This window comes from Natator depressus, chromosome 8 (assembly GCF_965152275.1).
Source record: "Natator depressus isolate rNatDep1 chromosome 8, rNatDep2.hap1, whole genome shotgun sequence".
NCBI lineage: Eukaryota > Metazoa > Chordata > Testudines > Cheloniidae > Natator > Natator depressus.
Genome location: NC_134241.1, coordinates 21,539,375 through 21,564,914, shown reverse-complemented (window position 1 = coordinate 21,564,914; position 25,540 = coordinate 21,539,375). Strand labels below are relative to the sequence as shown.

The 25,540-nt window shown below is 48.9% G+C and overlaps 1 protein-coding gene across 4 annotated transcripts in view; it reads right to left on the bottom strand.

Moving 5' to 3' along the window:
• The window catches only part of ABLIM3 (actin binding LIM protein family member 3), a 107,837-nt gene extending 85,848 nt beyond the window's left edge, over positions 1 to 21,989 (bottom strand). For all 4 annotated transcript variants that reach the window (XM_074960584.1, XM_074960586.1, XM_074960585.1 and 1 more), the window contains exon 1: positions 21,576 to 21,989. In XM_074960584.1, coding sequence (XP_074816685.1) covers positions 21,576 to 21,588 — 13 coding nt within the window. In that variant the 5' untranslated portion in view covers positions 21,589 to 21,989. The remainder of the gene's footprint in view (positions 1 to 21,575) is intronic.
• Positions 21,990 to 25,540: the final 3,551 nt, after the last annotated feature.

Genomic DNA, 25,540 nt, shown 5'->3' with positions numbered 1-25,540 from the left:
CATACAAGTTCTAGCTGCCATCTCTATTACTTCTACAGACAGAGGAGGGCAGCATGGACCTGTGCTCCCAAATCCAAACAGCCACCTAGGCATGCAGAAATGAGAAGGGTGCAGGCACATCAGCAGATCTCTGGGGGGCTTGTATCAGCTACAGTCTGACCTGGTCTAGGGAACCAGAGCACAGGTGACCACATGCTCTGTGGCATGGGGGACACGGAAGCAGGGAGGGAAACGCTGGCCCCACTGAAGTCAATGGGAGTTTTGCCACCGACTTCAGCATGGCCAAGGTTTCACACAGAGACTGGAGCAGCTCTCTCCAGAGCCATTGTCTGTCTGCCTGGGTCTGAGCATGGCTTCAGCATGCCTATTCCAAGGGGGAATGAATCCATGCCAATTATGCCTAGGAAGTGCTGTCACTCTCTCATCTACGAGCAGCATGCCCCATGCTCTGACTGGCACTTTGACACACAGAGGGCACCAAACTCTCCTTCTCTCCCTTCAGGGCATTTGCCATCACATTCCATGGCGTATTTTTGTGTTTTAAAAATATACTACTTGCAATCAATCAAGCCCCACCTCACCCTTGGAATCATCCTCCAGCTCGAATGGAATCTGGCAAAACTTGTCCTGCTAACACAGGGCCATGCAGCATTCTCTGCGTAGGGCACCCCACTCCTGCGTCCCACCCTGACCTGCACAGCTGCTTTTGGGCTTAATAGCTGCTTCAGGTTAGTCCCATGCTGATGCTGTACTATCTGAAGCCCAATAAGATGTTTGGGCTAAAAACAGTTTGTGTCAAGGCCTTGTGGGCACATCCATTGCATAAGGACGGGGCACTGTCCTGTGGTCAGAGCACAGCACTGGGAGTCAGGAATTGGATTCCCAGCTCTGCCTCTGACACGACTGTGCGATCTTCAGCAAAGCCACCCCAGGGAGTTAAGTGCATAACTCCCATTGGATTTGATTGGGATTTGGGCAGGCAGCTCACTGAAGAGCTTTGAAAACCCTAACTTTGGCATCTCTGCTCCTGTTTCATGATCTGCAAAATGGGGATAATGAGGTCCAGCTGACAGGGGAAAGAGGCTACGGGCAATCAGGTTGCAGTCAGCTGAGGGGGAACAGAAACACGCAGTGTTATTGTGCTCTACAAGGGGACTATTTCGATTATTATAGCTACTCTGCCTTGGCAAACTGCAGCTTGGTTTAGGGTTGTCTGGTAAACAGACTTGAGTTAGCACATACACAGACATCTGCCTAAAGCAAACAGCAGCTCAGAAAAGTACAAGAGAATTTGGCAGCACTTTTTGTGAAATAAATGTGTATTTAATTGGGATTTATTAGCATGGTTTTGCAATAGCAATTGATTATCAAAAACAAATTATTTATGGGGGTTTAGCAACTATGCGGGAGATTAATGTCACTTCCAGAGCTAATCCTCTGCAAATACATTTTTTTCCCAGTAGTCAGCTATTAACATGTCATCCTCATTATCTCATTAAAGGCACACAGCACCTCTGACAACTATTTAAAAAAATATATTATTGGCCTTAAAACATCACTAAACAATCATGAGTCAAGCTGTGCCATCAAATATCTACCCACAGTGAACAACTGGGCCAGATCCTCGGCTGGTATAAATTTAGCTCCATTGACACCACCAATTCACACTAACTGAGGATCTGGTCCACTGACTTTAATGTGAGTAGTGTGTGTGTATCCAGCTACAGAATATAGCCCTCTGTACATGCTGTTCTGGGGCTGCTGATCAATTAAGCTTTTCTCATTCGTGTCCTGCCTGGATTCATTCATTGATGTCACAATCAGAGACTGGATCTGACGGTAAAGGTTGGCTCTGGATATCAACTTTCCCAAAGATTCAAGGCTGGTTAGATCCTAGGTTTTGCTTCAGGCCTAATGCAGAGTTTATGACATCGCAACCCCTTGTGCGTGATGGATTGTGATATCATCAGTGGCAGATGATGACCTGGCTGCCTGGGTCGGGTTAGATAGGAGAGGGATGTTCTGATGGAGATTCCTTGATGAGTCAACACACTTAGTGCTGAGGGAGAGGAAAGGCAGGAGAAGGCTGCAAGAGTGAAAAGGGGTTTCAGAAGGTGTTATATGGCTTTAAATGAGTGTCTGCCAGCATATGGCTGTGGCCTGTTAAGTCTACAGAGACAGCTCTCACTGCTGTAGTTACTTTATGTTGCTCAAATACCATTTGCTCTTTAAAAACATATTTATTGCAGATTAACCACCACAATGGGCAGAGGGTAGCAAAGCCTTGCTATGAAATTAAATGTGTGGCACGGGTGCCAGGTCCTTCCCCACTCCCACTGCATCAAGGTGTTGCTACAACATCCATCTGGGCTGGGCTGTGGCTGGGCTGCCATCGGACTTAGGCACTATACCCCTCTTTCATTTAAGGGATGCGGTTGAGCTGGCCGTGAGGTGAGGAGCCGGGGCCACACAGGGTATGGAGAGGCATTACAGGTGCAGGGTGCTCTGGAGTAAGAGGACAACAATGCAGGAGCTTTAGAAATCTGGCTTCACGTGTCACCCTCCAGGGCTGTCTCCATCGTGTCTGTGGTCTGAGCAGCAGCCGTCCCAGAGATAAACCTGTTTGCTCCACTGAGTCGGTGAGATCTTGCCTCTCTTCCCTGTCCCACCCCCTTCCCTCCTGCCTCTTCCAACCTGCACAGCAAGCACATGGCCCTGGAGTGGAGCATCCCAGGGACAACACACACTGCGAGCTGCAGCAGAATCGCCATGGCAACCCCTGGATGCAGCTGGGGTGAACAAAGCTGACAGGATAATAAAGTGAAACAGCTCCTCACCCAAAGACCTGGAGTAAAAGTCAGAGGCAGGCACACGAAGCCAGGTTGAGATGGGACCTCATGTAACACATGCCTCTCTCTAGTTTCCAAAGCCTTCCAGACAATCCCAGCTGCCTCTCTGATCCTCACCTTGGTATGACCTTCAGGGAGGGGACTTGGCTGTGATCAGCTCATGAGGATGCCATAGTTTCAATTAACTTTTAAAATTACTTAGTCTATGAAATCTTTGCATCACGGACTGTCTTGTTCTGTTTGTACAGTGCCTAGCACCGGGGGCGGGGGGCGTGTGTCCTGGTCCATGATGGGGTCCTAGATGCGACAGCAATATAAATAATCGCTAACCAACAGTGCGGTAGAAGACGACAGAAATATCTTAGGCCAGGTCTTGGCCTTGGAGCCTGAGACAGTGCTGGGAAGCTCCTTTGAGAAGCTCCCTGTGCATTACCATGAGGATGCTCCTGGATAACTAGGAGTTTCTGGTGTGAGGTGAGAATACCATGTCCATGTATCTAAGGCCCTTAAGATCTCTCTACAGGCAAACCAACAAAGAAGAGGCACAAAGAAGAAGTTGGGGGGGGGGGGTGCTCTTAGCTGTGTGCCACAGACTAATTTGCAGCTCTCTCGAGAGAGAGGATTGAACCAAACCTTAATCTACCCTGCCCCCACAGGTTCAGATCTAAATTGGTCCAGCACCCCAATAACAGGATGAACCAAAATCTCAGATCCAAATACCCCTGAATTATGGCAAAATTTGGATGCAGCAGCTTTGCATTCGATGTCCATTGCTATTTGAGCTGGGCCTGGCTGTTTGACCTGTTCGTTCCCAAAGCAGTGCAGGGCTGACTGCATGCCCTGCTGCAGGGGATGGCCCTGGCTGCCGTACATGCTGGCAAGCTGTGTGCAATGCTCACAGTGAAAACCCCCAAGTCATACAAAGCTTGAGGAGTTTCAGGTATGGGGACACAAGCCGTGTACAAGCCAGGTTTGCTGGAAGGTTCAGTGGAGACCAATGTTGGGCCCATCTGGAATCTTGCTTGCCAGTACTGTGCAGGGGCGTGATGGGAACGGCCTTGGGATTTGGCTACGGTTTCACTGTGTGGCTTGGGGGTTATTCGAACTATAAATCTGAAGTGCAAGTGAGTTCCAGGGATGCACTCAGGAAAATGTTGGCACAAGCCCCTGTGAAACAAATGTAGCAGAGCTTTTCCTTTTCCAAAAGGAATGCTGCCCCGCCCCTTCCTCCCTGAAGATTATCAATGGAGTGAAAGGCAAAGAGAATTAAAGACAGAGGTTAGGGATAGGGCTGGAAACAGTAGCTACAGCGTCTCTTCACTGGAATGGAAAGTAACAGCCCACTTGGCCGTTTATTTTAACGAAGTACGTCCCACAGGGGAAGTTCCCCTTGTGCTGAGTTGTCCTTGCAGTAGCTGAATGCTAAAACAGGAAAACAGCCTCTTGCCCTGAGCGAGACAGCAACTGCCTAGCTAGCAAAGCCTCCAGCCCTGCTGCATGTCTGCAGCTGAGGGATCACAATTCAGAAGGCAGAGCATGGTCAGGGGCTGGTTGCTGGGAGAAAGCACAGGAGAGCCCTTGAGTAGTGGAGCATCAGCGCTGAAGAACTGTGTGGGAAAGGGCTGCTGAGTGAAATCTCTCGGCCATTTTAATGAACAAAAACGGGAGGGGAGAGGAGAGAGAGAGAGAGTCAATAGCAAGAGTCATTAGTGTGCATTCCTGATTACCAGCCTGGGAATGGTCAGGAGCGATAGGTGACAGAGCACAAGGAGAGCATCTGCGAGGGAACTGGGCACTCCTGTAACTCACAAGTGGGCCAGGCTGCCACAAGAAGTTAGCGCATTTAGCCTCTCCTGCTGGAGGCCTGGGTTCAAATCCTGCACAGCTCAGGCGGTGTTGTCTAGGTAGTTAGCGCAGGGCATCGGGAGTCAGGAGTCTTGGGCTCCATTCCCAGCCCTGCCACTGTTTCACTGTGTGATCTTGGGCAAATCCATCCATCTAGTTACTTATATGGCACTGTAGTATTTGAGAGTCCCACAACCATCAGTCAAGTGACTGACCCCAGGGGCATGCAGGACTCAAACCCAGGTCTCCTGAGGCCCAGCCCACTGTGTAAATACACAAAACCTTCTTTCTACTTTGCTTCCTTCTCTGCCCCTCAGTCCCCTGGGGAGACCGATACCTGCCCTTCTTTGCAGAGCACTTAAGTGCTATATTTATTCTAGTCATTTCCTCACAAGCAGAATGAATTTGGTGCCCTTAGCCTCATCTGCATCTATCCACACCACACTGTTCAGAGTGATTGGCAGGCAGGGCTGATAGGCTGGATGTGCAGCATGTCAGAATTGAGGTGCATTGACAGAGAGGGGCGGGTATCCCAGGTCCAGAATGGCTAGGAGTGCTGCACGTCAGAGAAGTGTTGATGGAGCAGGGGTGGGGACCACAGTACAGCACATCAGAATTCAGGTGCATTGACAAAGCAGGGTGGGGATTCCCAGACTTAGAATGACTAGGAGGGTAGCCGGGTGGGTGTACATTACAGAGTGGGGTGGCAAGGGCAGTGGGATGGGGGTGCACTGGCAGAGCAGGGTGGGAACATTAGTGGAATGGGGTGCACTGGCAGATGGGGGTGGCAAGGGCAGCTGGATGAGGGGCACTGGCAGAGCAGGATGGACCTGCACTGGCAGAGCTGAGTAGGGCATACAGCAGGATGGGGAGCACTGGCAGATGGGGGTGGGGAGGGCAACGGGATAGGGGTGCACTCTCCACGCTGCATGAGGGAATCTCGCACAGCACTTGCCTCCTTTATTCACCACAATTTAAAAGCAACCACTTAGACTCCTTTCAACCGGGACAGAAATAAAAGGAGAAGAAAAAGCACTTGGATCATGTCGGGTGTTGCGACACAACCTGGGAAAAGCAAACAGCAGAGCCTGCCTAGCACAACGAACTCCCACCGAGTTTACGCAGGGTTTTCAGGCAAAGATGTCATTCTCTCTCCCCTTCCTTCCCATACTTGCTCTCTCTTAGGCAGAAGCCCAACTTCAAAGCAGAGGGCTTGTCAGTGTGGGAAGCAGCAAGCAGACAGACCGTTCTGTCTCTGGTTAAATGCCCTCCATGCCTTTCATCAGCATTGGAGGGGGGGGAATATTAACTGATTGTGCCCTTGGGTGGAATGCCAAGTACTGGGGCCAAGTTCTACTGTCACGCAGCAGCAGCCTCGTGCTCCTGACTGCGGGGACCAGCGACAGAGCTATGTGAGATACAGGGGTTTTATCCCCCCCCCATGCAGAATCAGCCCCCCCATCTTGCTGGAATATATGCATAATAAATCCATCTGTGTACAGTAAGCACTGGAGATCCTCTTAACACTCCCGCTCTCTGCGCTGGAGTCGGAATTAAGCCCAGGCTCAGAGTACAGTAGGTACGAGAATAGAGGCAGTCTCCGATAACAAATCCATTCATGTGGCTAAACTAGGCCGCTCTGAGGTCAGAGCTCCCTCCCCCACCCACCCGACACAATCCACCGAGGAGCATTCTTCCACTGTGGAAGTGACATTCCATCTGCCGGGGATTCTGGGAGCAGAGTCTTCCATCCCCTCATTAGTAGCAATTAACGTGTGGTCAGCAGGCCAGGCCAAGTTGGCCATTTCCAAAGAACAAGTCCCTTTTCACGGAATAGAATGGGGAAAATATCAGTCCGTGATTTGTTGTTGTTAGTTTTGGTTTAAATTGGATTTGCAGGATGTAAAATGATTTCATTAATCATACTCTCTAGTGCCACCTAATCAACTATGGTGCAGGGTGAGAACACCCAGTGCAGAATTCTGGGGAAACGGCATTAACCAAGGTTGGTTAACCATTTCTTGTGTTAGTTTTTTAAACATATAGTTGATTTTCTGATGTATACAGGGGAAACCACTGGTTGGAGATTGCATTTACTTTATCCTTGCAAAGGCAGCAGCATCGTACAGGGTAAGGCAGAGAAACTCTGGCTCAGCGTATTGTGGGGATCATGGGCAGGGCTCTCCCTTCACCTTGTTGCCTTAGCAAAGCAATGCTATCTCTCTGCCCAATGGCACTGCTTCCTACCCATGGACAACGTGAGCTAACCAAATGAAAACAGATCCAAGAGACGTGCTTTCCTGAGTAAGAGAGCAGAAGAAGTCAGGAGAAATGGGTGAAACAAGGAAAGGAGGGAAGAAAATGAGGAAGGGCTGTGTTGCAGGCCTGAAATATGACCAGTGCAATTTACCCTTAATAGTGGATATTGGTTCAGTGTTCCTCTTGGCCCTAGCTTTATTAATGATCAAGGCCTTGAGCAAAGGCTGGAGCTGTTAACCCAACTTCTCTCTCCAAATCCTTCTCCCAGGCCAATGGGGGCTGCAGGAAGGGCAGCCAGCACATCCCTCGGCCCACGCCGCTTCCCGCAGCCCTCATTGGCCTGGGATGGCGAACCGCAGCCAGTGGAAGCTGCAATCAGCCAAACCTGCAGATGCTGCAGGTAAACAAACCAGCCCGGCCCACGAGCAGCTTTCCCTGGTGGGCCGCAGGTTGCCGATCCCTGGGCTAGATGCAGCTAGTAATGGACTCTACTCCCTTTACAAGGGTATAGAGGGTAACGGAAAGGGAGCATGCTCTTTGGCAAAGAGCTCAATATAAAAGACCTCAGGCACACTCCAAGCTAGCTCTGGTTTGTTCTCAGACCCCACCCCAAGCTGTCAGAGCATTCTGGGAAATGGTATGCAAATGAACACCATCCTTTTAGAAGAGAGGCTAATACATGCGTTATTCCTGACACCTGTGTTTTACTGAAGTCGGCTGGGTAACATTAGCTCTTTTCCAGTTCAGCCTCCATGTCTCCCAATTATTTGGGAAACTGATGTGGAAAGAAATACAAAGCGAGCCAAAGACAGCGCGGGAACAATGACCTGCACTTTACAGGCTGGCAAGTTTTACAGAGGAATCCTGTTAGCAATGACCTCTCTGCTGTTCCCAGCATTGGGAAGAGGCTGAAAGTGCTTCCCAACAACCTGTACAGAACGCGGCTCGGCCAGCCTGGCTTCTGGCAGGCAGCTCTGCAATGTTTTAATTGTTGGTGGCTCAAGCAGGGACCTGGGAAGGATGAGTTTGGAAAACACACCAATACAGACCCCTACCTCTACAACACATTGTGCTATATAGCAGCCTTGCCATATTCTTCTCACCTAGGAGGAGCACAGATTTTTAAACTGGGCAAATGAAATATCTTCCCGTTTTTCATTATCAACCTTGGCACAAGGCTGGCAAGTGGATTTTGTGCCAGGGCTGGTAAGTTCCCATGGTAATTTTGCAGGCCTGCTGTGGTCTATGTATTTCTTCTAATGGTTCATAAAATACACAGTAGCCAGCATCAAGATCACGTGATTGGGTGGTGCTATAAATGTGTGTTAACAGTCATTAGCTCTGGCACCTGCACCTGCTGCAATGCAGGCTGACACAGAGCTCTTGGCAGAAGTCACCCAAGATCCCTGCCCCTCCTCCCCATAAACTCGCATGGTAATTCACACATGTCCCTACTGCACTGCATGGAAGTGTGAAATATCACACAGATTAAAAAAAAAACAACAAAAAAAACTTGACAAGTGTTTCAGTGGTGACTTCATTATATTTCAAATATAGAGAGGGGGGCCTGTGGCTTGAAATAGATTGTGGCACTGCCACACCTTGTGTGATACTGTATGACGGGTGCCGCCGTGTTCAGATCTGGATTCCAGCTTACACAGAGTCTGGAGGGGTTGTGACTGGGGAGGTTTGGTTTGGGCGCAGGTTTTAGACGTTTGTTAATTTCAAAGAGAAAGGGGAATAAACCAAACCAAAACACACAACACAGGCTTGGACTTTCTTTGCTGCCTACAGGATCTGGAGAGTCTCCAAGTCACCTGAGGGATTTGAATGCCCAATCCCCAAAAATCTCAGCCTAAGTCATCTCAGCCATAGCAGCTGTTTGGAGACAGGTGCACTCCGTTATCTTCCACCAGTGAGGGGGAGATTGCCTAAACCACAGATCATCAGGGCAAGGTGGCAAAACTGGCTCTGGAACTTTTCTCTTGGATACCAGGAAGGAATATTCTGTTTAAAAATACACAAGAGAAAGTGGAAATTGCCAGGCAAATGGATAGGGAACTCTCCTCTGTTGGGCTGCAGGACTTGGCTGCTCTACCATGTTCCTCTGAACATCCACGTGAGGCTGTTACGTGGAGGAGCGCACGGAGCAGCTGACAAAACCCCCAGAACAGCTGAGTCCTGCAGCTCTGCCAGTGCAAACTGGCAGAGAGTGGAAACCCAACAGCCCCTAAACTGCAAAGAATTACTGCACAAGACCCAGATTCTATATGGGTCACTTAGTAGATGTTTTTGCTTTTAGCCCTTATTCCTCCTGTAAAAGCAGCTGAGTTCCATGTGGGAACGGCCACGTCTGTGGAGGGGTTGCTTCCCCCTGCACCTGTGTGCTGAGAACTTGCCTCATCAGCTCACCGGTAAGTATGTGGAGTCAGAGAGGGGTCTCCATCCCGGGATTTGTGGGTGAGAAATGAAAACCATTTATCTCACACTAGCCTATGATTTCCCCTGCAGCTCAGGGAGTGACAATCACAGAGGGCACCAGGGGAAGCAAGACCAAGCAAGGCTCAGTCAGATATTTTTAAAATGACAACTTGTCTCGCAGGAGCAGCGAGAGTGCTTTTAACAGAAGCTGTTTGGGCTGGTGGTGACCTGACGCCTCTCCTGAGCAATGTCAGCTAGCCCATATCAGAGCAAGACTTTTGATAGGGTTCCCAGTCACCCAGGGGCACATGGCTCAGCAGCACTATGTGACAGCATTCCCCCAGTGTAATCACTCAAATGCCTTTCCCTGAAGTCTTTCCATTACCCCCCAGCCCAGTTTCCTCTTCTTTCCTTATTAGGGATCCACCCACCCACCCCTTTCTCTTACCACTGTTGGCTATTTGAAAAATGCCATAACATCCTCAGGGATCTGGGGTTTGGTATATATAGCCCAGCACAAAGAGGCCTCACTATATACCTAATCGTATAGGCAGGTCACCTGCCTGTTATAGCGAGTTCATTTACAGGGAGAGGTGGGACTCGGCTTGCCATTCAAGCCATTCCCCATAGCATCTTTGCTGGCGTTCATACATCTTACCTGGTCCTTACAGGGATTCACAGTAGCTGCTTATCTGTGGCCAGTTGTTTGCACACACCCCTGGGCCAGACTGAAGAGCTGACCAGTCCCAAGCTGCAATCTCCCTCTCACCATCCCTCCCCAGGACACATGAGGGGTCTTGGCAACGTACGCAAGTCACATGCAATAGGCGAGGGTGTGATGTTTGGAAGCAGAGTCCCCATAAACAAGGGCTATTTGATGAGACCACTAGAAACAGTCCAAAAATCTTGTCCTGCTAATCTACAGGGCCAAGGAAGGAAGGAACAAAGGAAGCCGGCAGCACTTAGCTTTGGGTCTAGTTTCCACAGAATGCATTCTGCACTTAAGCGAAGGCAACAGCTCTGTCTGTCATGGTCCCAGTAAATCCTTTGGTTAGCCACTTGCTGGTCTTTGGGGTGTAACACACAAGTGCGCCCATGCTGCAGACACATTCTATCAGGCTTCACTGAGAAGTTATGTTGCCTTTGTTATGTCTACACATCCATGACCTATGCAATGGTCTGTATTGCCACAGGGTCACAACTCAAGGGGTGGACAAGGAGGTTGTCCTACTACATTGAACAAACTCCTATCTCCTCCATGAACAAAGCAAAGACCTCCCAGAAGCTCCTGCCAATAGAATGGAGATGCCTTGGGTTTTTTTGTTTTTAAACTGGACCACTAGTCTAGGGATACCATCTGTGGGAGGAACAGAACTTTAGGAAGGTCTGAGTTCAAGGATGCTGGATGCTGTACTAAGACAGAGTGATGATGGCCCAATGCATACAATGAGAGAGAAGAGTCAGATTTCTTGGGATGAAGCATGGATTCTGAATGTCATTGAGGAATGAGTATTTTGAACAGCTTATGGCTAAAGCTGACCAAAACAAACTGGAGATAGGAGGAGACGGACCTTGAAGACATCTCACCAGCTTCAGAGAAATCACCACTCCCTGTTTCTCACTCTTTCCTCAAACTGTTATTCCAAAGTAAACTGGCCATCTTGCCAATAATAAAGCTACTCAATGACTGACCAGTTGTCCTGCTGGATCCTTTTCCTGAAGTGCATGACAAAGCAACCTCTGTGCCTGGATTGCACGGGCCCCTCCCGATAATAACCTTCTAGGCCATTGATTGGTTAAAGCTAGTGGAACGTTGATAAATCTTTGTTACGGTGGCAGAAGGCTCCCTGTTGCAATCCATCTGTCTCCCTTTGCCAGCTATGTGTTTGCAAGCTGACCTAGCCACAGGAAGGCTGCTTCAGATGTTGCTGCTGGTTGGGATTACACCATGCATAATCTGATAGATGTCCTGCAGCGTGCTAATGTGATGACACAGTGTCACTGTCAGGATGTGCAGGAGTTCTTTTGCCACCTATCACATTATCAAAAGCTGGGCGAGTCTGGAAGCCAGCTCACAGTTCTAGAAGAGCCCCAGCCAGATCACATCACTTTCAGAGGACACTTTGGTGACCTGAATATTTATAGCATGTAAGAGACTAAAAAGAACTCATCTCACCTTGCCCTACCTTCTTCATTCTCTAAGGACACTAAGGCTGATAGCTAGTAATGAAATATGAAAGGACAACCCTACACTCCCTCCCGCTCCCAAAGCGTGGAGATACTAGAAGGAGAGAAAGAGGAGCAGTCTGGAGTTCTAGGGGTTTTGTCATATTGTTAGAGACTGAAGAGGGGGAGAGAGGCCATATAGAATCCATGGGAGACACTAAGGAAGCCTGCGCTATTTCCCACTCGAGGGGCTGCTTTGATATGAGGAGAGAGAAAATATAGAGCAGACAACAGCTGCCGTGAGGGGAGGGAGAGATTACACTGTTACCTGGAGCACTGCCTGGCAGAGAGTTCCTGTGGCAGAAGCAGTGTTGAGAGCAGTTGGAGTCTAACTGTTTATTAATTATTATTATTATTTAAAAAAAAAGTGAGGGTGATTAGCTATTGGAACAAACTAGAAATAGAAGCGGTGGATTCCCATCTCCTGAGGTCTTCAAATCAAGACAGGATGCTCTTCACCAACTACAATGCAGGGGTAACTGTCCTTAAGATCGATGGCCTGTGTTATGAAGGAAGTTAGGCTAAATGATCAAATGGTCCCTTCTGTCTTTAAACTCTGTAAATCTATGAGCTCAGTGATCCTCCCATGAAAGACCTGCAGTGTGATGGTCCAAGCCCAGACAAGAGACCTCCTCTCCAACTAAACTACACAGCAGGTCTATCCCCCTGGACATGATCTGAATGCAGGAGGCTTTGGGATGACAAATACTTCCTGTTCTGTATATGAGGTGGCTGCTAGGTCTTCCAGCCATCTTCTCACTGCACCAGGCAGAAAGATCCAAGCCCCAACAGCAGCGGGGAGCAGGCGCAGGACTCAGAGACATGCTCTTCTGCTTCTGGGGAAGGAGAGGATTAATTGGTCAGAGACTCACCTGGGGGGGGGGGGGGAAACAGTGACCCAGAGCAGCCCAGCTCTAGAGAATACCAAACAGCTTTTCACTAAAGCTCGGTCACATCACCCAGTGGCTCAATGGAGGCTCAGCGGAGGCTCAGCAGCTGCTGAAGAACAGCTCAGTCTGGCCGCAGAATTCTTCCGCAGGATCGCCTCCCGATCACAGCGCCCTGTGGGAGACCAGTGTGTCAGACGTTCCCTTCTAACAGGCTTCACCTGGGGGCTCCAACAGATCAGGACATGCTCCGAGAGTCTGGTAAGAACAGAGATGGGCGATTGGTTCTTCTTTTTGGCAAACAGTAAATTCGCTGAAAAAGGCATTTTGACGCGTTTCAGCTGAAACGCCCCCCGCCCCCATACAAACATTTCCAAAATGTCAAAGGGAACTTTTACAAAAAGGTCAAACCGGAATGACGTTTCCTCAAGGAAAGGGTGACTCAATCTGCCATTTCATTTCACAGTGTGGTTTCGAGTCAACATTCAAAACATTTAGTTCCAACTCAAAGTGACAATTTTTCTTCAGTTGTTTGTTTGTTTCGTCAAGAGAATGCAACTGTGTTTTTTCAACCGATTTTTTTTGGTTTGGGGGTCTTTTCCAAGCACTTGGTCAAAAGGGAGTGACTGAGCTCCATCAGTGAAATAGGCTCAATGACGGTGCCTGCTGGTGACTCGCCATTTATTATCTCTCCATCTATACCCTAACACGAGGCCTCTGCTCGAGCCATTTCCCCCACTTTCCCAGGCAGTGCTGCTGGAACCATGCTGCAGCCGATCTCAGCTCTCCACACTCTCACCTCATCATTCCTTGGTTAAGCTCTGAATAATGCAGGATGACGACGACAATCTGCTTATTACTTCGTGGCCCACCGCAGAGACAAGGAAAAACTACTAGCCCTTCAGAAATATTCCATTGTCAGCCACAGTGATGGCTACTTAGGCTGGGTGATTATTATGGTGGGGATGTACACTCTCTCATTTAGAATAGACTGGGGCACTGAGAACAGACGGGTGGCTCATGATCCACCCACCTGTTTGGAAGGCAGAGTTCTAATCACACGGGGAAGGGGGAAATGAAATCGCATCCTTAGCAAACTTGCCCTCCCCACCCTAATCTTTGCTCTAGGCATATGACGAAGCCTGCATTGCAATGCTTCTCTTGCAATCAGAGTGGGACAAGCGCCTCCTAACTGACAGGTAACTGGCTGGAGACAAGTGTCGTGATCCCCTTCCCATCCTCCTCTTGCCCTCCTGGTTAAAAGTTTCAGTATAGGAAAGTCCTTGACCAGGGCTTGAAACTCAATCCCACTCCTCCTCCCAGCCTGTACCCTCTCCTCTTCTCAGAATCCATACTTCACTGCGAACAGCTGCATCCAGAAGATTCCAGCAGTGAAAACTGACGTGCCAACAAGTGCCTCTGAACAAAGAAGAAGCCACCAACCCCAATTGGTTCCTAAACCTCTTTGAGCATCCTCCCAGCCCTGAAGTCTGTCCTGAGACCCTAGATCAAAATGGCCAAAAGGTTTCCTAGCCCTACCCCAAGTGAAAGAGGAGTCAGAAGAACTGCAAACGCACATGGTGGGAGTGATGCACGGGGCACCGCTAATGTGCTTTTCCCAGTCAGGGATTCTGCCAGCATGTTTATAATGGTGTGTTCTTTGGTACAGAGTTCAGAGGACCATACTCTCTGGAAAAGCTTGTCCTGGGTCTTGTCCAGTGTAAGCTCTTCATGGCAGTTTGTGTGTGTGTAAGTTAGATAAAGGGGGCTCTCCAATGATAACGGTCCAAACTAAAGCTCTTTCTCAGGCAAGTCTCCCACTTCCCTAAGTAAGGACAACAGGGCATAGCCTAGTAATAATAAGGCTGGCCTGGCAGCCCATTGCCCCTCGGCAGCACTTCATGGAGCCCCATTTCTTGTCCTGGGCTGAGAAATTAGCAGGGAACCACAGAGCTCTATAGGGTGATTCAAAAACCTTCCACAGCATCTAATTTCCTATTGCATTCAATAGCTTCTTAGAGTCACTACTGCAGAATTCTATTCATTTAATCCCTATTATCTCTGGTGGGCCTGCTCCAGAAGGGCCTGGATTCATTTCTATAAGGGCCCATATTCAGTTCTACTGTGGGACTTTTCCATACGAGCCCATAGGATGTCCTGTCCAGTTCTCCCCAACCAAAAGAATGGGCCTGGCCAAGTGAGAGAAGGGTAAAATAGGGATAACAGAAAGATGAGGGCAGTTTATGGCTCAGAGGGGAGCCGGGGTGGGTGGAGGAGAGGGAAAGGACACACCAGACAAAGCAACAGCTACAGTTAGCTCTTGTTCATTTCCAATCATATGTCCTGCCTCTTCTTGTCACTTTCCAACCCATGACAAATGGCAGGATGGATGCTACTGAGAAAGCTTTTAAGCGAGCAAGACCAGACAGGGAAAATGCCTGCATGAACTATGCCCTGTCAAACACCCGAAACACCAGCAAGTGTAATGGCCCCCAGTGCCTGAGCTCCCAGAGAAGTTTGATTAGTTCTGTACTGTTATTCTTCAGACAACCCTTCTCCAGAGAGCAATGTGCAGGCAGTGGGGCTGTGTATCACAGCACTTACAAGCTTTCCAAAATTTCCAGAGATTTATGGTGCAACGGTGAATACAAAAGGCAGAGAGGGTGGTAGCAGATAGGCTAGCTTTTGTTCGCCATGTCATCATCATTGTAAGAAGCAAAGATCACCTCCCTTGCTGCAGCATCCGCCGCTCTGGCCATGCCTTCAACTTGCCCGGGAGCAGCTCGCACGCTGCCTGGGTGGGAATGGGTTCGCAGCAGCCAGAATTCCAGCAGGACGTGGGGCTGGCAATGTCACTCTCTGCACCTGTTTATGTAGCAATCCCCCCCCACCCCATCTTGCCTTGTTCGCTGCCCTGCCAGCAGCACTCTCCCCTTCTCTCGTGAGGTGCTGCAACGCTCTCAATAGAGACATGCTGATTTAGTTAGTCTAAAAATACCTAATTAGAAGTTCCAAGCACTTCATTAGGGGTCCGTCATGATAGGACTGCAGGCTCTAGCAGGAACTTGGTGGGCTTGTTGCCACTCCCTCACTAGATCAAAATGGCAGGCACCATGCTGCCGACTCATTGATAAGAGGACAGTCTATCATTAGCCCAGCCTGCTGGCATCACAGATATAATTATCTGGCTAAACTGATCTCAGCTATAGCATTCGCAAACTCGCTATTTATTTTGTGAGATCCTGTCGGGCACTCAGAATAATTCAGTTGCTACAATTGACTTTACCGCTTACTTTTCACGGGCCTTCCTTCAAGGCTGGTTAACATGGCTTACATTTTCCCCGCCCTCTGAGACGCACCCTGCCATGCAAGATGGAAGGAAGCTTGAGAAGAGTGGTGAAACATGACGGGATGGAAATTTGCACGTGACCATGAGGGTAGACAGTAGCTGACTGGGATCAAAATCCCCTGGGCTGGCACCATGTGCAAAAAATTAACAAAGACACCTCTTTTGGAATGTGCACTAGCAGGAGCTAGAGCGCTGCTTGTTGCCAGGGAGATTGTGAGGAAGGAATCTAGGCTGCGTATTAACTAATGGAGATAGAGGTAGGCGGAGGCTCTGGTGACACTACAGACTAGGTCTACGTTTGAGCTGGGAGGTGCGATTCCCAGCTCACATGGATGTACCCACGCTAGCTCTGCTCAAACCAGTGCCCAAAGACAGCAGTGTGGCTGTGTAGCACAAGGCAGCTGCCCAGCCTTCCCTCCCCCTGCCCCGATACACACACGGGCAGCCCAAGCTGCCACCTTGTGCTGCCGCACTTACCTCGCTATTTGTAGGTGCTAGCTGGAGCGGAGCTAGGGCGGGTGCATCCGTAGGAGCTGGGAATCACTCCTCCCGGCTCCAGTGTAGACTGCCCATAGTTTCAATACCCCTACGCCATGGAACTCATTGCTGGAATGTCTCTGGATGCTAGACACCAGAGGTAGTTCTTTACTTCCAAGGCCCTAGATTGATCTGCCTACATCTCTGCTCTGCTTTCCCATTGCTACGGTCACCTCTTGCTGCCTGGACTGTAGCAATGGCAAAGCAGAGCAGAGATGTAGGCACTCAAGCTGCTCTCCTTAATGCCCTCTTTTGCAGCTTTCCCCCAGGCCACCCCTCTCTTGCAATTTCCTCTCTCCTGGTGCATCACTAGATCTCCTGCACATTCATCCACCTCGTCAATGGACTTTGAAAGACTGTCCCTATGGCACCTGAGGTTTCCTGAGATGCTGCCTTGTGTGACAGAACTAAGTCCTGGTGGGTTTGGGGAAGAAGGGACAGCAATTTTGTTCCTCTGGATTAGCTTGGCTCAGAGGCAGAACCTGGGTGTCAGTGAGGTTCCTGACTCTTAACTATTCTTTCTCAGTGTGGCTGGCTGAGGGAAAAGGAGGTTGAAGGATTTGCTCAAGGTCATGCTGAGAGTCAGTGGCTCAGCCTGCATAGACCCTCCTAGATCTTTACTCTGACCCCTAAACCACACAGAGTTCCGTATTTGATGCGATCCAGGCTCAGAGCAGGACAAGCTGGGTTCAATAGGCACTAATGGACGTTAGCTTGTGTTTAATCTCCTCTAGGAGGATTTTCACTTGGGTCTTTGTTCAAAATAGAGAAAGGCCACAATGATGCTTTGTCATGAATTAACTGCTCAAGTCAGAGCAGCCACAGGTGGAACAAACACTCATATTAGGAAGCCGTGGCTTGACACTGCAATGTTTTCATCTCCATGTCATATGATGCTGCGTTCTCTCACCACCAGAGTGCCACCGCTCACTGGGCTGAAATACACTTGAGGCTCAGTAACCAGGGTACAGAGATGGTTGGGGACTGAGCTGAAGACACCTTCACTGCTGTTTAGTTGTGAACCCGAGAAAAGATTGAAGGTGTGTTTCCCACTGGGGCTACTGCATTCAACTGCAAGGGTCAAACCCTGGTTCCACTCAAGTCAGTAACAGAACTCACAGTGATCTCCCTGGGACCAGGATCTGTTCTCTTGGCCTGAAAGACAAGCTGTAAGAATTTCAGCTCAAGTGTATTCTGCCTGGAATGGCCAACGTGCTACTGGCTTTGGAGACCAAGCCCACACCACAGACCTGAGGCACTGAAAGCTGCCTGAGATTTTCAAAGCTGCCTAAGGGATTTAGACACATGTGTCATTAATTTCAATGGGAATGGGGTGTCTAAACCCCCTGGACAGTTGGGCAATATTAGACTTTGGGCCTTCAGGTCAGCAGAAAGACAAGGCTTTCCAGCACGGCTGCACACAGGAACGGGTGGTTGCCTTCTCCTGCTGACATCCCTCCACCCACATTGTCCTGGGAGCAAGCATAGCCTGTCTGTAAACTAGGAACGCATTTATGGCCAGTAACCTGTAGAGATTTTGGAAGCTGCACAGAGCAAGCCCTTTTTGGCAACAGTTTGCATCAAGCGATCCAGCTTCGATAGAAGTGCTCAGAGGCATTGATGTTCCTATTTATAACCCTATGAATCCATTTGTAACCAATTAGTGGTGCTGGCTGGAGCAAGAGGTATAAATAGCTGAACAAATGTAAATATTAACACCGCAGTCTTTGATCCGGCCCTCTGAACTGTCACTGTGTGTCCTGTGAATCCAGCCCACTTAGGAAAGAACAAAGACCCTTTCCCCACATTACAGCAATCTCTGACCTTCTCTCTCTGCCCTCCAGCGTCAGGACACATTTGTAACTGAGCTCTGGGTCCTTCATACCAGAACAGCTTTTCCATGCTGGGCTGTTTCCCCTTGGAGGTGGGAATGGGGAGGCAGAGAAGTGTGTACAGTGCCTCTAAAATCAGGTTCTATTTCAAGGCAAAACTCCTCCATCCCCACCCCTGTCACTGACTGGCACTTCAAGAAGGCTGTGTACAATTCCATGCGGTTTGTGCACCTGTGTGGCCGAGGTCAGACGAATGGACGGAGCACGGAATATCCTGTGCTGAACTCTCTGGAGACCCCCACAACAGGATGAGTTAAGGAGAGTGCAGCTGTCCTCAGCTCTGAATTTCCTGCCTCTTGGTGGTTTCAGGCAGGATCTTAATGTTATCAGAATGCACGGTTTAGAAATGAAGGAAGGAGTCGTAGGAAATCACGGGCCACTTCCTGAGTGGGTGTAAATTGCTGTAGTTTCACGGAAGTCAATGGAGCAATGCTGATTTTCACCAGCTGAGGTTCTGGCCCCAGGTGTTTGGACGGCATGAGTGATCTATTATTATTTGTATTCTCTGTAGCACCTAGGAGCCCGTCACGGACCAGGCCCCACCGTGCTAGGCGCTGTACAAACACAGAACAAAGACAATAGATAGATACCAACAGCCAGGGGAGTACAAGGAAAAGTGAGACAATATTGGTCATCATGGTAGGCAGTGGTCTGAGCACACCAGCAGCATGACCGTTGTCCAGTTTTTTGTAGGCCTCCTGGCAAAGGAGAGTTCTGACGACAGTTTTAAAGGAGGACAATGAGTTAGAGATATTTCAGTGTCCTGCCTCATCAGAGACACCCCATTTGGCTCCTGATCCTGCTCTGATTCCCTCGGCTAGGAGTGTGCTGCACCGCCCTGTGCAAGACTTGGGTTCCCTGCCCATGCACGGCTCTGGGAGTGACCCAGCTCTGACTCCAAATCCTGGCTCTTCCCTTCAGGCCAACAGGCACTGGAAACTCTTTGGGGGTACTTCTACCTGATCAGATTGCATACCCATTTCCCGCACTGGGGCAGCTGCTCGGAGCGGGGTGCCAATGACGTGCCTGAACCCAACACTAACACGTACACCACTGAGAATACTGGTGCTGGAAAATGTATGCAAAAAGCTGCAGTGTCTCTGGAGCCAGCACACTCAACCGCTGGGAGAGACTCCCCTCCTATCACTCATCTCTCCAGCTAACAAGTGGCACCGGGAGTCTCTAAATGGACAGCCTCTCCTGAATGGAGTCCCTTCCACTGCTCTTGGCCAGAAGAACTGTGGGTCACAACGAGATGGCATCTTAAGGACTAAGCTGAGAAGAGAGGGAAGACACCAGGACCAGGTTCCTGTTTCTCCCCTGCAGGATTGTGGAAATTTGATGGAACCTCAAGTGCCTGGCACAGCCTAGCAGGGGCCTGATCCTGGTGGGGGCCTCTCGGTGCTACCATAAGAAGCAGCAGCACTATGGCAATGGATGCACTAAATAGATAGCCATGTAGAACTCCCTTTTGTGCCCAGTTCAGGCTCAGAATCCTTTGGTGAGGATAGAAATGAATTACATTTCCAGGCTTTCATTAACCATAATAATTATATCACATTAGCAGCCATATAATAACACCACCACATAAGCCCCTTTCATCCAATGATCACAAAGCACTTTACAAAGAGAGTCATTATCCCAGCTTCACCCTTCAAATGGGGAAGCTGACGCATGGCAAGATGATGTGCCCAAGGTCACACAGAAGGTCAGTGGCAGAATCAGGAATACTCCTGGGCTCCTGAGTCCTGGTCCCCTGCTCTAGTCACTTGATCATGCTGCCTCTCATATGGCACATTTCTCTCACCCACAAGCGAGGGGCTAATTCTGCTATTTGGGTTTGACTGGCCCCTCTGCACGTGTGGGAGCTTAGTGGTGCAATTGGATCATTAAGAAACACTGGTTCCACAAACAGTGATTATCAGCACCCAAGCTGGTGGCTAAAAGCTGGAAGCAAATAACCAGGAGGAATTGTTATGTATTTGTCAACATTCTTTTGAGGCAAAATCCCTTCCCAGTCTCTCCCACTTGAATCCAGCTCCTTTGTATTCTCAGCTGATCACCCTAATCCCTGAAATCCAGCAAGCAAAGAAGTACAATCCCCATCCCTCCAGGACATTTATTCATCAGCCGTGGAGTTTATCAACTAGCAAGACACAGAGGGTGGGTACATCCACCTGGTGTCTGAGGAAGGATTTGATCTCTATTGTCTCCTCTGTGAGCATCTCCCTCAACACCCACCCAATAACATGTAGGCAGCCCATGTTCCAGGTGTGGCTCCCGCAGAGGGCACCTGGAAAGTTTACTTGTCTATGACACAGTCCAACAAATCTGGGATCACCCGTTCTGTTGGCTGGAGCTTGCCAAAGAATTTTTCCTCGCACTTTGCCTTGAAGCTACTCCACCCCCATGGTGTTGAGAAACCCAGGACTGGCAGGCCCAGGACTGTGATGGTGCATAGAAGTCACTGGCTGCCGTTCTTGGTCAGTGGGAGTTCAGTTCTTCACACACATAACCTTTAGAACTAAAAATCAACCTGGGGGAGACCAGCGATAGCCTCGTTACCAGAGGAGACCAACCCCCAGATGGTATTTTGCATTGATTGATTTGGGTACTGTCTGACTTGGGTACATTTTTAAGGGTATGGGCCAAAGTTCTGCTAACAAGCTAGATAATAACAACAATAAAAGAGAAGAGAAATAGATAACTTGCAAGCACCAATTAATCAATCCCTCAAGACTCTAAAATCTAAGTTGCAAAATAGGGAGCCATCCAGACTGGCAGTAAATGCCTGTACTGATCTCATGCAGCACATTAGCTAGCTGTGCTCTGCTTATTTAGCAATTCATACGTAGCGTGTGTCTGTCTCTCCCACACATACAATAGATGCCCACTAACCTGGATAAGGGAGGGGACATCATTCCTGGATCGCTCTTCATTCTGATCAAACTCTGCCCACCTATCAGATCATGTCTATTTATACAAAGGTGGTGGTACAAGCGATTCTCTTGCACATCAGTGTGTGTGTGTGTGTGTGTGACTGCACAGATCTTTCAAACCATGTTGCGCGTCAACACTATATTCCATGCACTGCTGTCCAAAAAGTCTTTAAAGGAGGTGGACATGGGGCTTGAGCAATTAGCCATAACAAAGAAAGCCTAAGAAAATAATTCCTTGTCGTGAAGCAAAAAGGGGGGGAAAACCCAACCCATTGAGCTAGTCCACCTTGATGTGACATTTTCCTTCCTCTCAGCCAGACCCCATGCAAAATAAGCCCCTGTTCCCATAGCAAAGGAAGAGCTGTACTTACTGCTAGTGCTCATGCTGCTGATCCTGCTCTGTCCTTCTCATTCAGCAAAGCTGCTCTTTCAATCCTCTTTCTTTTTTATGGGACCGAGTTTTCCCCCTTTTCTTCCTAGGAAAAATATTTCCGTGCGATTGCCATCTAATTCATGCCAAGGTGTCTCCGTGCGTCCCACGCTATTAGCTCCCCAGGCTCCTGCCTTTGCTCTTAATTTTGAGCAGGCAGATAATAAAGTCAGGGGTGGGGACGAAAAGAAGCAGGGAGCCTGAGAATAAACCAGGGCAGGGTGTTCCTCCGCCTCTCTCTCCTCCCAGCACCCGATCCGCCGTGCGAAGCCGCACACAGAGGCGGCTGACTGACTCCTGCTCAGGGCTGAGTTCTATGGAGGGTGCTGTCATGCACTGCAGCCCAATTCCCGCTACAGCGCTTCTTATAGCTCAAGGGGGGGTGTGGACCACAGAAAGGGGAGGGGGGCCTGCACAGAGCTTGCTCATCGGAAGGAGCTGCTCACCCCAGTTGTCACATAGCTATTGACTGGAGCCGAGGGGAACCCCACCTAGCGCTCCCCTCCTCTCGGGCAAGTTGGTCAGCAGAAGGCTCGTTCCAGAGGAGTTCCACTCAGGCGGGGCTGGGCTTGAGACAGAGCATTTGTGATGAGAAGGAAGAGAGGAGAGAGAGAGAAACTGAGCTACACTGGGCAGGGTTTGCTTGGCTTGAGCCAGCTGGTGGCGAAGGGGCTGTTCGGGCTGCCCTCTGCTGGCTGAATTGCGCCGGCGCTTGTTGCATGCAATGATGTTTGCAAAGTGAAGGAAGCAGGCAAGCAAGCAGGTGTATCCATTTGCAATATTGCAAATTCCTTCCCACCCCCTCCCCCCCGCCCCCTCAGTCCTCTGATGGATTCTCCAGCTTTCACCTTTCCCTATCATCACGGTCCCGACCATATTTACAGCCAGGGAGGGCTGCCTGGGAGACCCTCAAAGTTTCTTCTTCAGTCGGTTTGGCAGAATAGGATTTGCATTTGTTTACAATTTCCAGGGAGAATATCAGTGTTTATTTTTAAGCATTTTTTCCCCATTTTGATTGATTTACATTGTCACCGTTGTGCAAACTGATGGGCTTTCAGCATTTTTTTTCTTTTGATCCGTTTAATTTTTCACAGAGTGGGAAATTATGGGGAGTCAGACGTGGCTTATTTAATAACAGGAGACGATTTCAAAACAGTCAAGCTTTATAATTGTTAAAAAACAAATCGTCAACACTACATATCAAACTATACAATGTAAGTGTCCCTAAATCAGACTCTAAGTTCTCAAGCAACATTTTTCTTACTTTGCCCATTTCAGTTATAATTGCTGGAAATATTTTTTCCTGGGTTTGGTGTGTGTAGGGCGAAATCGAGCTTTACTGACATTTACCGATAAAAATCGAATCCTTCCAAGCCTAAACTTAAGTGGCCAAAGGAGTCACTATTGGCCCTCTTCATCCGTACGTGAGCATCCGACCTTTAGCTCCTGTATCTCCCACCTGTCATTCTGTAGGAAGGAGGCTCCTCCATTTTGGCGCCTATAAAAACACCTGGTATTCTCTCTCTTGCACCATAGTAAGTGATCCATCCCAGAAATGCTGCTTAGTGAACTGAGGCTATAGAAAATACTATTTTATGCTAAAGAAAGTGCTTTACACAAGCCTCTCTTGTGTTAAGATTCTCACTCAAGGTTTCTTGGTGTCCTGGTCCCTCTGGCTTCAGTGGAAGGTTTGCTGGCTTAAGGGCCTCAAGATTTGACCTTTGGTTGCAGGTCTTTTCCCCACACCGTGTCCCACATTTGGAACTCGGGAGCTCTGCTGACATCAGGATGTCAGGGAATGATTTGGACGAGCGCCGTACGGGAACTGGAGGAGGGTGTATATCACACCTGGCTGTTCAGATGGAAGGAACGCTCTTCCCTGGGAATCAGTGAGGAGCTGTCTTTGCAGGCGTCAGATCAGGGTTCCGGAAAGGACTTCAAAGTCACTCATTCTTTGTTTTGTTAGTAACGCTGAACCCACCAGCGCTGCTCATGGAGTTCAGTCAGCGGCAAGGAGACTCTGAGGAGCTCAGGCAAGGTTCAAAGAAGCAAGCAATGATCTCACGTCCAATGAAAGGGGTTTCTTTATACAGCGTGACAAGCTTTGCATCTCTCGCAGCTCCTTTGCCTGCACTGCCTGCCATGCAGGCAGGGCCATTTTTCTGTTTGATTGGAGGAAGCAGATGTTTCAGGGGACGTGTAGCAGGTCGTGTGAATTACATGTGCACCTTTGGTTGCACTGCAAACCAACTGACTAAACCCTCTATGTGTCTATTTCATTTGTATATCATAGGAGCAATCTGCTCATTTCCACAGAGGGAGGGGGAGTCAGGACACTGGAAGGGCGGTTGGAAATTGACATGGGGAGAGAGGGGTATAATTTAAAACAAGAAAGCAATGCAGTTAGTAAGCGGGAGTCTACCACCGCTCTGATCACTTTGCCTATGTGTTGTATACCTGTCCCCTGCCCTTTGTCGGTCTTTGAGCTGGTAGTAATGCCTATAGTTAATGTTTTTTTATAGGAGTCTGTTTTCAGTGGCTTATAACTTTCCCAAACAAGGTTGAAATTTTCAATGCCCGGTGTCCGGCTTGGACTGATTTTTTGAGGAGATGGGAGGGGGGAGTTTCAGCAAAAATGGCTCACCTGTTTATGAGAATGAGGTTAGGGGAAAATACATTGCTTGAAACTTGGCAGGCGAGTCACCCTTGGGCCAGAGAAGTGTGTGTTGTTGTCCTTATGAAAATCCACCGTGACATGTCTGAGTGACACACCTCTGAAAATCACCATTTGCACATGCATATTTTGAGGTTTGTTAGAGGCTGGCAACTAAATTCTCCAAATGTTCCATCTGTACTGAGCATGCTCCACCAGGGCAGAGGGGCTGAGTAGGACTTTTCCTGCAGTTGCTTCTCCCACCAACCAGAGGCTGTTGTGTCAGAGAGGGGAGACTGTCCTCTCTTGTGCTCTCAGTGGAACCAGGAAAAGGAGGATATAATAGAATATATTATGGTGTTTTAGGTTTAGCCAGTAGGTGTTACCCTCTGTAACATATCTGGACTTTGCAACAGCCATTCCTGACAACGCAATGACAGTGAGCATATCTGGTGTGTATCTCTGGGAAGGCAGCTCGGTAGCCAGTCCATATTGAGTACAGAAGCCTGCCCGACTAGTAGCAGTCCTGCAACCTGTATAAGGTGTACGTGACAGAGGAAGTCAGCAGCCTGAATCAAAGATAGAGGGAGGGAGGGGCAAGGGTGGTGGAATAGGAGCAGTCTGGATAGGAACGGGGCACAATAGCCCATAACCACTAGAGAGCACTGCTTTCCACAACCTGGAAGAGAGTCCAGGTTTCCTGAGTCCTAACTTTCCTCGGCTAACAGCAAATATTTGGGAAACCCATTAGCAAAGGGGGTGTCTTATCTCCCTTTAGTGACCGGTCCATATAGAGGATAACTGCTACCACTGACTTTGTTACCTCAAGTGGTAGATGGCTGTGCTACGGAGTTAAAGGTCCTGCTGCTGCTGACCTAAGAGGAGCACCAATATAGTTCCCCATAATGGAATTGCTGCTTTTTCAGTTTGCTTTTTTAAAAATACTGGGTTTTTTATCTGTAATTTCCTATATTAAAGGAACATTACTGTTGCAAAGCCAAGCACTGACACATTAGGAAATGCCAGGAATTAGATTGCCTGTGCCACCTTAATATGGCTCTCTTGTGCCTAAACATTGCACCATAACACTTAATTATACAATCAAACACATTTTTTTTTCCCACAATACTCCTGCCTCATTCAGTGCGCAGCATGGATGGTGTTAAGTGATGAATCAGGGTTGTGTAGTAAATGAAGCTGCCTGTCCTGGCTTCATTTGGTGCAGAAGTTGGAAGCTGTGTAGCGAATGAGGC